The sequence below is a fragment of the Xiphophorus maculatus genome, chromosome 10 (genome assembly GCF_002775205.1).
Source record: "Xiphophorus maculatus strain JP 163 A chromosome 10, X_maculatus-5.0-male, whole genome shotgun sequence".
Classification (NCBI taxonomy): Eukaryota; Metazoa; Chordata; class Actinopteri; order Cyprinodontiformes; family Poeciliidae; genus Xiphophorus; species Xiphophorus maculatus.
The window spans coordinates 1690890-1703863 of record NC_036452.1 but is presented as its reverse complement, the minus strand read 5'-3'; the positions used below and the strand labels follow the sequence as shown (position 1 = coordinate 1703863).

At 44.6% G+C, this 12974-nt stretch overlaps 1 protein-coding gene across 7 annotated transcripts in view; it reads right to left on the bottom strand.

Annotated features, from left to right (window-relative positions):
* Positions 1-57: 57 nt before the first annotated feature.
* The window catches only part of LOC102217931 (SH3 and multiple ankyrin repeat domains protein 1-like), a 52831-nt gene continuing 39914 nt past the window's right edge, over positions 58-12974 (bottom strand). For 2 of the 7 annotated variants that reach the window (XM_023340392.1, XM_014470331.2), the window contains exons 24-28: positions 12832-12962; positions 11085-11211; positions 7815-11010; positions 5548-6444; positions 4256-4759 (exon numbers count right to left, since the gene is read on the bottom strand). In XM_023340392.1, coding sequence (XP_023196160.1) covers positions 4708-4759; positions 5548-6444; positions 7815-11010; positions 11085-11211; positions 12832-12962 — 4403 coding nt within the window. In that variant the 3' untranslated portion in view covers positions 4256-4707. Of the gene's footprint in view, positions 1438-4255; positions 4760-5435; positions 6445-7814; positions 11011-11084; positions 11212-12831; positions 12963-12974 lie in introns of those variants that run through there. The other 5 variants (XR_002753351.1, XR_002753350.1, XM_023340395.1 and 2 more) reach the window with 5 other exon arrangements.

Sequence of the window (12974 nt, the reverse complement as noted above, 5' to 3'; positions counted from 1 at the left end):
CAGAATGCCCTGCGCTGTAGTCCACTTCCTGCTTTTGGAGCGGTCTCCAGTCCGCTTGGCGTTCACATTCAAACCGAATCAGAGGTCACTTTTTTGATTTTATTACACATTCAGACATTACCAAACGGAGTGGAGTTGGATTAAAGTGACTAGCATTACAAGGGCCATTTTTATTATTTACTTTATTCCTAAATATTAAAGTTATACTTAAAAGTATGAATTCTATGTCTGGACAGTTGGTAGTTAAACCTCCAGGTCAAATGAGATCAAACTTGTTAAAATCCAATTCTATTCAATTTGAGTTTATTAAACAATTTCCAGCCAACTTGATTAAGAATCAAATATTTTCAGCCAGAGGAACATTTCCCCTCAGCTCTGAGTGCTTGTGATGCTCTGGAGTCACTGTCTGTCATCAGCAGAGGAAAAGTTTCTGCAAGAAGAGAAATATCTGACAGTCCTCACTAAACATGCACTGGAAGTTATTAGTCAAAGGCAGGTCCACAAATACCTCAGGAAGAAACACTGGAAAGAACAAAAGCCTTGAACACAAGGTGGGACGAGGGAAGGACATCCTGTCAGATCCTGACCTTGAGATTAACCAGCAAGAAGGAAAAGACCTTCAGAAAGAGAAACTGCAACAGTGGATCAGCTAAACCAGTTTAGGTTAGCTAAAATGTTAGCTGCATTTAGTTCTGCTAATGCTAAAGCGCAACACCAACATGATATTTAGCAGAAGCAAATGCTAAGATGCTAAATGAAACTGAGTTGACACCCAAACAGGGTCTAACAATTCATATATGTGATATTTTTGCACGCATTTTTAAATTAACACCACTGGTTGCTTGTTTATGTAAATGCTGTATTATTGCCATTTCTCAATAAAGTTTAGTGAAAGAACGGAAAAGACGTGAGGACCGGAACTGATGCGTAAAGGTGTTTATCCACTTCAAAATAAGAGCGTGAATATAAACGTCTAACTTCTTGAAGGATTCTTAAATGTTGAAAATCAAATATTAATCACAAACTCTTTTCAGCTCAAAGGTCAGAAAATAGCAACGTAAATTAGCTGGGAAAATTGACATAGGGCAAGCTAAATGTGCTAAGCGTTTCTAAAGCTAGCAAAATGCTAAACAGAAAAATTAGCTCTGCTATTAGCGCATTAGCACTGATCAGTTTCCTCAAACTCCACAAAGATGCACCGCTTTGATCTGTCACACGCAATCCTGCTAAAAAGACTTTAGTTGTGGCACAATGGGAAGAATTTAAGGAGTGCAAAAACTTCTGTAAGAAAAAACAAATCATCATAATGAATCATACTTTTTCTTTTAAAGAGAAACAAAAAATTACCTCAATGATGATTCAGAGCACATCATGTCACCCAGACTAAGTACCTTGGATGAAGTCATGGGAGAGATTATTTGTTTCCTGGAAAGGTTTCTTCACATAGACAAGAAAGAAACAAACAAACATGTTTCAGCTTCACCATCACACAGAAAAATAGCTTCATTTGTGAGTCGGTTGCAAACAGACATTCATCTACATAATGCCTCACAGGCCAGTTTGAGCCGGCTGCACGCTCTCCAACAAGCCATTTCCTCGTCTTCCTGCCCACGAGCTCCAAACATTTACACCATTAACTCAGCAAACCGAAGGGAAACAAGCCTGCAGCTGAGAGCGGCGCTGTCCTCCACCTCTGCTGCTGCCAAATGACTCCATTCAATCCAAACACCTCCAACCGGTTCATTATGGGAGCAATGACGACAGAGCCGGGCTTTATTTCAGCTTTTATTTCAACACCTTAGTTGTATCTCTATCATATTATATACTGTATTTTATTCAAAACAAAATTTATATATATATTCATATACCTTTTATCTCTGGATACTTATGCTCATACTGTATGTGGTCATGATGCATTTCACTAGGCCTAAAAATACTCTGGTGTCCATAAGGTGTACATAATGCTTTCTACACTGCGGCTCAGTCCATGTTCTGCTTTGGGCCTTAATAAGCTTCACTGGAGTCGCCGCAGTGCAGAAAACATTTACAGAAAACCCAGAAATTCAACAGAAAACGTCAAAGAATTTGTCCACACTATCTGGAAGACAGAGATTCTTAAAAATGTTTACATACCTAATATTATAATCTTCATTGTACTATATTTTTATCATCTTTGCTGACATTATCGTCATTACATACAAAGCTATAAGTGATGTTTGCCCCACAGTTAAATGGCTGCACTGGCATCTTAAAATCACCGTGGCCGACAGGCGCAATGCGCAGCAAATGGCAAGAAGCGCCGCCAACACATGAATAATGCAAAACCAAGAAAAAAACACATGCAACACATTGATATATATACCAAGATCACAATCTCGTTTTTCTCTGCTCTGAATACAAACCCCTAGTTCAGGAACTACGTTAGGAAGATGCCAGGAAGACGACGAAGTCTCATGATGGGATCGCTCTTTTCCAGCCACATGAAGAAACATCAACGCCATGAATGAGTGTGTGACTGACTGAACTTCTGTGTGGACAACAACCTGATGAAGGCTGGTTCTGTTCTGGGCACCACTGTGGAACCTCTGGACATGGATTTAGAATCATAAAATTTGGGGCCAGTTAAGTATTTTTTTAATTTGAAAAACTCTGCAATCGCAGAAAATAGAAGCAAGAACTTACGACCGACAAAACATACAAATGGAAAAACAGCAGCAGGTATAAAACGCTGGTATTTTGCTCTCCAAATGGAAGTCCTCCAGACCACCAGGGGGAGTCAATCACCGAATCATGAGACCAGAACCCTAGGAAAGACGGGATGTCTATGTTGTGTCTTCTTAAACACACAATCTTTTATATTGTTGAACACCAGCATGTTTATGGAGGATGTGGGTAATACTAACAGCTCCAGACTCCCCCTAGTGGAGTGGAGGACTTCGGTTTTGTGGAGTGAGCTTTAATTGTTTCACATTTGCTGTTATTTTAATAATTTCTATTTGCATGATTTCTTGTTTTTCTCTTTCTACCAAAAACTGGATGGTAAAAATCTTCAGTCTAATGTTTTGGTTTCAACAAGACTTTATTTTGAAGGACAATTTAGTCTACAAAGACTTCATAATTGATTTTATTTGTCGTTTCTGTTTTTTCAGTTTTGGACATTTAAATTGTTAAATGATCATTACAATTGAACGTTTATTGATCTTGAGAATGTGTTCTAGCATTATTAAGCCATTACCATCACATTACTGGAATATTGTCAAAACAACATTACTGTTTATCGCAATAACATCTGGAACAATTTATCGTCCAGAAGCGTTTGTTGTTTCCATTTCCTGTGGTTGCAGAATTTTTCTTTTGCTTTTGTGTTATTATTTGCAGGCCTTTGCAGTTACATGTGTTTTGGAGTTTGCATTATTCATGTGTTTGATGCACATTTGCACCTGTCGGCCACCATATAGAATAAAACCGAGATCGGATGTTTAATATGCAACACAAACTGTAGTTTCCCGTTTATTACAGCAAAAATATATGAAAGATATGTGAAAATTATTATTTTTTTGCTTTGTGGAATAGTTAAACTGTGGGATTGACAGTTCAGAATTAAAAACTAATTAATTCAACATTTTAGGAGCAGAAGAAGCATTTGCTTTTATGGAAAAGGCTTTAGGAAGAGAAGGTATAAGTCAGGGGAAGCATCTGAGACCGACAAACACACACACATTATCAGACTCACAGAGGCATAAGGTCGAGAAGTTCAGGCAAATAGAGAAACAGGAAAAAGCCCTTTTTCATCACCTCACCTACGTGGAAAAAAACAAAATGGCCGACCTCATGGCACCAAAGAGGAAGGACACAACTTTAGTTTCACCCCAAAACACAAAACTCAGTTTTCTCCAAAACTGTCTGAAACCTGATGAAGCTTTAAAATCTCTTCCTCATTTTTTACAGTGTAATTTGAACATTTAAAAACACCCTGACCAGTTTTATATGAATGATTGCTATCAGCACTGAGTACAAAACAGATGGGCTCTTTTACTAATCCTGTTAAACATGGAATATATATTTAGCGCTCGCAAAGTACAAACATACAAAGCTTATTGGGAGCAACCTCTGGGGGAAATCTGCAAATATATGTGTGTGTAATATATATATATTTATTATTTCATATAAAATACTATTTTTGTCTATTTTGTCTATCATTTACAAATAAAACTCATCGTGGGATCTGCTGAAAAGCACAAAGCAGACGTCAGAAACCTGTTCACGTCTCTGCTTTTAATAGCGTCTCCGATTCAGTCACAGTAAATAACATTTTCCTTGGATGATTTTTCTGCTCGTCTCTAAACTCCAACTTAAGTTTTGTGAGTTGCAGCTCTGAGCAGCAGATGGTGTGAGAATCCATCTGTCACTGAGCCTGAAAGAAAAAAAACACTGCAAATGTGTTTATTCTTTTACACCAAAAAATAGTGCGTTAATTAAAAGCCTGTCCATCAAAAGTTTAGAAACATATTTTCACCACCAACTTAAGACATTCTGACTTTTTTTATACTCCACAAATTGATCCACAGTAAAGCAAAGCCCGGGTTTCTGCCCCTTTAGGCCTGTTGATGTCCACTGATCTTCTCTTGCACATCTTCTGTTATTGATCAGCTTTGTCAATAAGTTTCTCTCCCTTTTCTGTCAGCTCTGAATCATCCCTTCACTTTCTCAGTCTGTGTCTCGAGGAGACGTGGGGACATGCAAAGGAGAGGAGAGACGCCTGGGGAGAAAAGGAGGCCAAATCAAAGAATAAGAACGGGTGGACTTTAACTACAAACTAAATGGGGTTGATAAAATGCAGTTAGATGGAGAAATGATTGGAAAACTATTCAGACTTTAAGGATTAAGAAGGTTGGAAGGTAAGTATGGTTGGATCAACTTAAAGCTGCAGTATGTAACTTTTAGAAAAATATTTTTTTACATATTAGTTGAAACTGTCACTATGTGGTGATATTATGTTATGAGATAATCTGAAAAAAATCAATCTCTGTTTTCTCTGTGTTAACTGTAAACAACCAATCAGAGGCAGGAGGCGGGGCTTAATGGATTCCCCCAGTGCTCTCTGCTACACTGCAGCTAGCTTAGCATGTCATGAATGCTAAAGCCACTTAGCATAGCCACCAATGACAGCAGAAAACGGTTTTCCTGTACTGAGGAGTTGCTTATCTGGCGTTAGCACATTTAGCAGCAAGTACATGAGGATGACTGAGAGCGATAAGCCCCGCCTCCTGGCTCTTATTGGTTGTTTTTGGTGCATTTCTTCAGTAGCGGCTCAGGGAGGATGTGGAGGAGATCAATCTTTTCAGATTATCTGTCTCATATTGATCTGTCACGACATGGTGACAGTTTTAACAAACCTGTAAAAACAAATTCTTTATAAAAGTTACGTACTGCACCTTCAAATGAAGCTAACGAGACACTCTGACGCTCTTTCACCATCCAGTGTTTCCTTTTGGACCGTTTGAGTCGCCTCTACATCGCCCTGAGCCCGTTTTCGTCCTCCCTCACCTGTCAGTGAGTTTCTTGAGGGCCCGCTCGATGTTCATTCGATGCCCCACTCGGGTCACTCCCAGGTCCAAGAAGTCGTCCTTAGTAAGTGACGGGAGATGAGATCCGTCTATCTCGTTGTCTATAAAACGCTCCCTGTGTTCACCCAAATTTAAGTAAGTCAACCAGTCGGCAACGTCGTACTTGGTCCAGTAGGGTAGAGGTTTGATGGCAAAGGGTCTGGCAGGGGGAGCGGGGCTGAGGTTGGGGTAGTTGAGACAAGAAGGGCTGGGTGGTAGATGCAATGGGGAGGAGGCTCCCGAGAAGAAATGAGTCGGGGAGAGAGAGCGTGAGACTAGTAGAGGGTTCGGACTCGGCACACCGGAAGGAGAGAACAGCGGGGGAGTCGAGGCGTGGTAGGGATCTCCGAGAGAGTGACCAGGAGATGGAGGTGTGAGAGGGCCAGGAAAGTCAAACGGGTTACTGTAGATAGGTGTGGAGGGAAGGATGGGGAGAGAGGAAGGTCTGGGTGGTGTTGGGTTCTGCTGTTCGGTGTTGTAGATGAGAGGGCTGGGGGCCCGGCGCCTGGAAACCGATGACCGCATCTCTTTAGAGGGACTACACTGAAAATCAAAAGTCTGCCTGCGCAACTTAGATCTGTGCTTAGGTGATGTTGGGTATGGGCAGTAGGTTGGGGAATGGGGAGGATGGGAATGTACCGGGGAGGTCGGCATCTGAGGAGAAGGGGAGCGGGTCCAGTTGCGCTGAACGGGGACTTGAGGAGACGGAGAGACAGAAGGGGAGGCCGAGAGGTTGGGAGTCAGGATCTGTCGATGCTGCGGGGAGGAGGTCGGTAGTGGCGAGGTGGAGCGACCGGTCGGTGGGCTGTGGAAGGCATCGGTAAAATCTGCTGAATACCTGAAAGACACAACATAAGACCTTACAATGTTGCCATCATTAAGATCAGCACAGAAAAACATCTAATGCAATCTGATGGTGAGAAGGCTGGTTCTTACTACCTAGCTTCAAGTGAAACTGAAACACTGTCTGATCCAGGCTGCCTTTACTCACAGCAGAGGGATTTGTTGGTTATCTAGCCTGGTAAAAACCAGTTCCTTGTTCTTGGCTTTGCTTCATCCACAGGGTCTGGACTCTTGGCTATTGAGAAACATTTGCTCTCTGGAGGCTTTGAATCTGTTCAAATTTTCAACAATTGAATCTGATTCTACCTGATTGCTAACGTTTGGCCGTGACGTGTGAAATGCACCATCTGCATCGTGAAGGAGGCGTGTTCTTTAAACAACCATTCCAAACTGCGAAGAGAGCAGTGTCGAGCTCAACGAAGTCTTTGCCAGCAGTAATATGTCCTAAACAGTCTTCTTGCTTTGACTGGTGTTGCTCGATATTTGGAAGTTTGGCTAACATGGACTGAATGACTTTGTTCACTTCCATTGAAGGTGACCCATTATGCCTCCTTGAACAGGTTGGGATCTGAATGGGCTACACAAAACATGTTCACATGAGATTTTAGTCTGCCCAGTTCAGAATGAGCTGTTTTAGGGCCTCTATCATTTTAAATTCAAATGAGCTGTTGTTGGCCACGCCCCCCCAACTCAATGTTTACACTTACATGTGAAAATGGCTGCAAACAGAAGCTCAATTATGTAATCATACATCTTTCAAAAGCAGAAGTAGAGCCATCTGCACAACCAACCGGAATGCAGCAAGTGGTTTGTGGATGGTAAGTCAACAACCAAACACTTTTCCAGCAGCCATTGTACACAGCATACAGCGATAAAACCACTGACCAAACATGCTGGAGCGCAACTTGGGTTACTAATGGTCTTAGCTTCTGTTTATGGTATTAGCTCTAGCAAACATATGACATTAGCTCTACCTAGTATAGTAAACAGTAAATCACAAGCCAATCACATTAGCTTGTTTTAATAAATATCTAAGAATTTTGAGGCAGTTCGTCTCAATCCAGACGTTTTGTGGGTATAATGTTAGCTTTCACCACGTCTGCTCTGTGTTTTATGTTTAGTCTCACGTCCTCCTACCATGTCAAAGGCCCAGCATGCATTGCACAGGTGAAAAAAAATGGTGACTAGCCTAGGTGAAAATATAACCAATAGAAAATTTTGAAATAATTATTTTTTTGCATCACAAGCAAGTTTTAGGTTAAGGCAGACATGTTTAAATAGTTGCAGTTCCCTTTAAAATGCTACTAGGAAGTTGCCATGCTTGTTAGAGGAACTTTACAGAGAAGTTGATCAAAACAAACGAACCTATGCATGGAGGGGGACTTAGGAACGTGACTCCAGTCATCCATACTCTTCATGCTACTCATCTGTTGCAGTTTGGAACTTAACTCGTTGATGATGCTGGCTTTCACACCGGAAAAAGGCGAGTGAAGCCCGCGACCCTCCAACACCATACCGCCATGCTGGACTCCTTCTTGTTCGTGTTCAGCGATGTCACCCCAGACCACTGACCGAGGCTCCATGGGCCTCTCCAGACAGGCCGCCAGCGCGGAGCTAAAGCCATCTTCCATTCTGGCCCGACTCTGCTTGTGCTTTCTGTCGTCAACAAGAGTTCTCTCCAAACCGGCATCTTCAGGGTGGCTTTGTCTTTGCAACTGCAAAGGAGCCGGGTTGGTGCTGTTCTGCCTGCGTAACGCTATAGGCGGGCCTCTCCCTTCCATTTCCTTGTAATGCGTCATCTTTGGAAAGACGGGGTTTGCCATTTTGGAGGTGTGCACATCAAACGGTTGCCCTCCCCGGTAGATTGTGCAGGGATCCTGATGTTCGTTGACTTTCTCTCCCTCCCCTCCTCGTCCATCACCTCCAAGTCCAATTTTTTCTCCTCTCAAGCCACCAAGTCCCAGCATTTCTAGATGATGGTCACTACTGCTATGACTGTCCAGCTCCTCAATGCCAGAATCTACCACTGTGTCCTGCCAGTCTCCACTCTTGGGAATCATAGTACTGGAATGAGTGGGATCGGTTCCTTTACTCCCTGTGCTAAGGCCTACTTTGGGCCCAGCCATGCTGTAGTCGGAGGAAGCAGGAGAGGCTGTTGTGGTTGTGGCAGCAGCAGTTGCTGTCATTGTTGTTGTTGCGTAGGTCATGGTGGTGGTAAGGGCAGCTGTGCCTCTGTCCTGGGCTGGCGTCTGAACCCCAACCAACGGGTCATTGGTGCTGCCATAATAAGGATGGGCATGTGACATGGGCTGGGGTCTGTGTAGTGATGCAGCAGCCACTGAGGTGGTGGTGGTGTTGGACGACGGTGCAAATATTTGCGGGGACGGATACGATGGAGAAAGTGCAGACTGCGTGAGGTTGGCCACTTCGCTGTCGTAGGAGGTGAGGCTTGAGGCGGCAGAGTCGCCACATTGTGAAGACTGTTGGGGAGCATTTGAGGGCTTAGGAGACGGAGGAGGGGGTGGTGGAGGTGGGGCAGCAGGAGCAGGGTGTTGACTCTGGCGTTGATGATGCTGAGAGAACTCCATTGCTCTCTCATTCTTTCCGTTAGCAAATTGTAGCGGAGGGGGCAAAGGATCTGCAAAAACAAACTCCTCATCTACGTCTATTGAGGGAGCAGGAGGAGGGAGAACCATCAGTCCCAGGCCGCCCGCCCCGGCTCTTGCTTCTCCCATTGCGTCGTTAGTCTGTGATGGAGCTGTGGGGACAGTGTACTGTGGAATATAGCTTGTGTTGGGAACGTTTTCCATCTGCAAGTAGGAGGGTCTACGGGGGGCAGGTTGAGCTGGCGGGGGAGGAGGCTGAACAGCCTGAGCATGTTTGCTTTCGTACATCTCCTTCTCTCTCTCTCTGCTGCTCTGTGGGTAGTACTGGCCTGAAAACTGGCTGTTTCTGTCCTCAGAGAAACGAACTCTAAGACCCTCTTTAGGCCCTCCATCTCTTTCTCTCTCCATCCTCTCCCCACCTCCTCCTCCACCTCCTAAACGTAAAATCCTTGGTGACTGCGGCCGGCTCAAAGACGCAGGGGAGGCGGTGGCGGATGGGGATCCGAGGTGAAGGGACACCGGAGAAGTATATGCCGATTGCGTCGGGGTTGCAAACAGCGAAGGTGTTGGGGTCTGAATTGGTGTAGGGAAGGATCCAACTGTGGACATCTGCCGGCCAAAGTGCCTGTCATCTCGACGCGTCCTGCGGTCGTCTTTCAGAGCTCGTTCTCTCGCAGCCAGTGCCAGGCCAAGTGGGGACGAGGGGTCAAGCACTTTCCCTGTTAGTGGATGGATAAAAGTTGTAGCAGGCTGGCTGCCATACACTGAGGGGGCTGACTTGGGCTGCCCATCCTGGCCAAGGACAGGTGAGGAGTACTCTGGAAGGCCAAAGGCTGGGGGCATGCTGCTGGAATAGTTCATGAAGTTGTCTCCAGAAAACATGCCTTCATCTATAGACTTGGAAGGCCGAAGTCGAGGGGTGGGTACCTCCATTTTTGAGCCTTGCAGAGGCTGAACTTGGGTCTCAAGTGTCCCTCCTCCTTCTCCACCACCTGCCTCTCCTTGGATGTCTTCCTCTGACGACTGGTAGAAGGAAGCGCTCTTTCTTCTCATGTCTCTTAATCGCTCCCTGTCCCTGCGTGTTCCTCCTCCACTAAATGCTGTGCCAAATGTTGAGGTATAGTCCAATTTTTCCAGGTTTTGCTGAGAAGAGACGGCGGGTGCGACACTCGAAGGCAAGGAGTTGGGTGTAGTCGGCTGAGGCGGTGTGGGGGTCAGTGGTGAAGGTAGGCTTGTGCTGGAGTTGTCTGGAGCTGCGTTCCCAGAGGTTTGGTCCTCCACATCCTGAGACGGATCTGCTTCTATGCTGCTACCCTGGCTGCTTCGGCCACTACTGCTGGTGGACGGCGCTTTGACGATGATGGTAGGGATGGGGATAGAACTCTTCTCTTTGGTAGCACCTCCTTTGCCCCTATGTTGTCTCAGCCCGTCTTCCACCTTTGACTGCTTGATCAGAGCTCCACGACCTCCACGCCTCGCTACTCCCCTTCCGGCTCCTCCACCTTGCTCCCGGCTGGTGAGTTGCACAGGATGCTGCACCTGTTGAGGCTTTGGCTTTGCACTTGTTGGTGGTGTGGCACTGCTGTATCCTCTCCTCAGCCCTCCCATCTTGCCACCACCTCTCCGAGGTGCCTCTGGCTCTCTTATGCAGAGTCCGTCGGACTGCCTGCGGAGGGTGGGAACCATGACCTGCTGGTTCATCCCACCAGGTCCTCCCCTCTCCCAGGCAGCCTGCGTAGGATGGGCTGGCTGTGAGTGGAACTGGTAGTGGGCTTGAGATACAGGGGGGATTGGCATAGCAGGCCCTCTACCAGTATAAGGACCTGCGGATAAAGGTGGCTCTGGAGCAGACGTGTTGGGGGGCGGTGGGATGTCTTCTGGTCCTGGCACTGAAAGACTGCGAGCTAGCTTCATAGCAGGTGGGTGGAGGTACTGCCTTTCTTCTTCCGTCACACCTAACGCCCCAAAACACAGAGTTACAGCCAGAAAAAGAAACCTACAGAAATCTGTTGATGACATGTGTGGTTACCGATGGATTTCTGGCGCATCATGACTGCATGCTGAGGTCCATGGCCAGGTTGGAAATGGGCCTGGTTGTAGCCAAATCCTTGCCCAGTCTGCATCAGACTCACGGATGACGGCTGCTCATACGGCTGCTTTGGTGCGTTTCAGCACATTTTAGAAAGAAAAGCAGACAGAAAACTGCATTAAAATGTGTTTGGGTGGTATGGAATATCACATTCTACCGTAACCGAGCTGCAACGCCAAAACACACAAACACAAATGAAACAGAAATTATGTCCACCACATTTAATAGAGGAGGAACAAAACTTTAACTAACAAAAACTGTAAATATGAAACACTGCAAACAGAAGTCCTCCAGGCCTCTAGGGGGAGTCTGTAGTAGGTACTATTATCTATGTAAAAATACTGCAGTTCTATAATATTATAAAAAATTGCCTCTTTTATAAAGACATGGAAAATAACAAACTTGTTTTTCTTCCTCCAAGTTTTCATGTTAAAAGCTAAAATTTATTAACATAAAATCTCCCAACCTCTAAAAAACATATGTACTGGACTTAAAGGTACATTATTTTTACTGGAAAATTGTACATTTGCCAGAAAAATAAATATTTTAATGCTTTTTTATTTTACATGTTTAAAGAGGTGCCAGTAGATTTGTCCTGGTCTGTACATGAAGAGACACCTCCTGACTCAAACTGTGTATTTTCATGTGGGTGGCCTGATGTCAGTCAGCCTCTCCAAAGAGCACTAAGGGCTTCACAGCAAGGCTTCCTTTTTATCAGCATTACTCACTTCCTGATATATGAGCTACATCTTGAACTAGCTGGGACAGAAGATTTGCAATTCGATTAAATCATTCAGAAATTCAGACACTGGCTGCGTTTCCATTGCAAATCTTTGTCTATTTTCTGCTAATGTAAAAAAAACACAATTTTGCAATTGCGTGCAATATTTCCATTAAATAGGAAATGCAATTAAAATCATACGCGAGTATGTTTGTTCACGAGAAAAGTCATTAAAAATCGAGCAGCACCATCATCCTCCTCCCACTTCCTGTTGTCCTCTTTGACGTTTCCACCAGTAGTAACATCCGGTTGTTGATCATGTGACTTGTGATGCGGAAAAAGTGTCTCCATTGCAGTTTTCCAAAATACATTAACTTGAATTAAGCCAAAAGACCACCTAATCTTAATGTATGTTTTTTCTTTAAATGGCCGTGTTTCCAATAAAGCAGCAATTTTTACGTTTGTTAAATCTGTAACAGTGTTGATATTTTATTATGGGACAGATAATCTGTGAAAAGATCGATATCCTCCACCTCTTCCCAGAGGAGAAATGCACCAAAAACAACCAATCAGAGTCAGGAGGCATGGCTTAGCGCTGTCAATTAACCTCATGTATGCGCTGCTAAATATGTTATTTAGCAGCAAGCAGCAGTTTCAGAAAAAACCATTCATTTGTCATCATTGGTGACTATGCTAACTAACTGTAAGCATTCACCACACGCTATGCTAGCTGCAGCGTAGCAGAGAGCAGTGGGGGAGAGACTGTGATTGGCAGCGCTAAGACCCGCCTCCTGCCTCTGATTGGTTGTTTCTGCTTAGCACTGGGAGAAGACAGACTTTCTGTCTCATACCATACACACCATGGTGACAATGTCAACATACTGCAGCTTTGAGATCATTTATTTTAATAAATCCAGTCTTATGGTTAGTGGAACCGCAGCGTCTGGGATTATTCCCTGCCGGTACCTCGTTGGGAACAGTGGGAAGGTTGGGAACGATGCTCTTGCTCCGGTCCCTCTTGCCTCCGTGACCTCTCTGACCTTGGCTGTCGGATGTGATGGTGTGCTGAGCAGCAGCCAAGATTTCATCCAGCTTATCTGCAGCAGTAC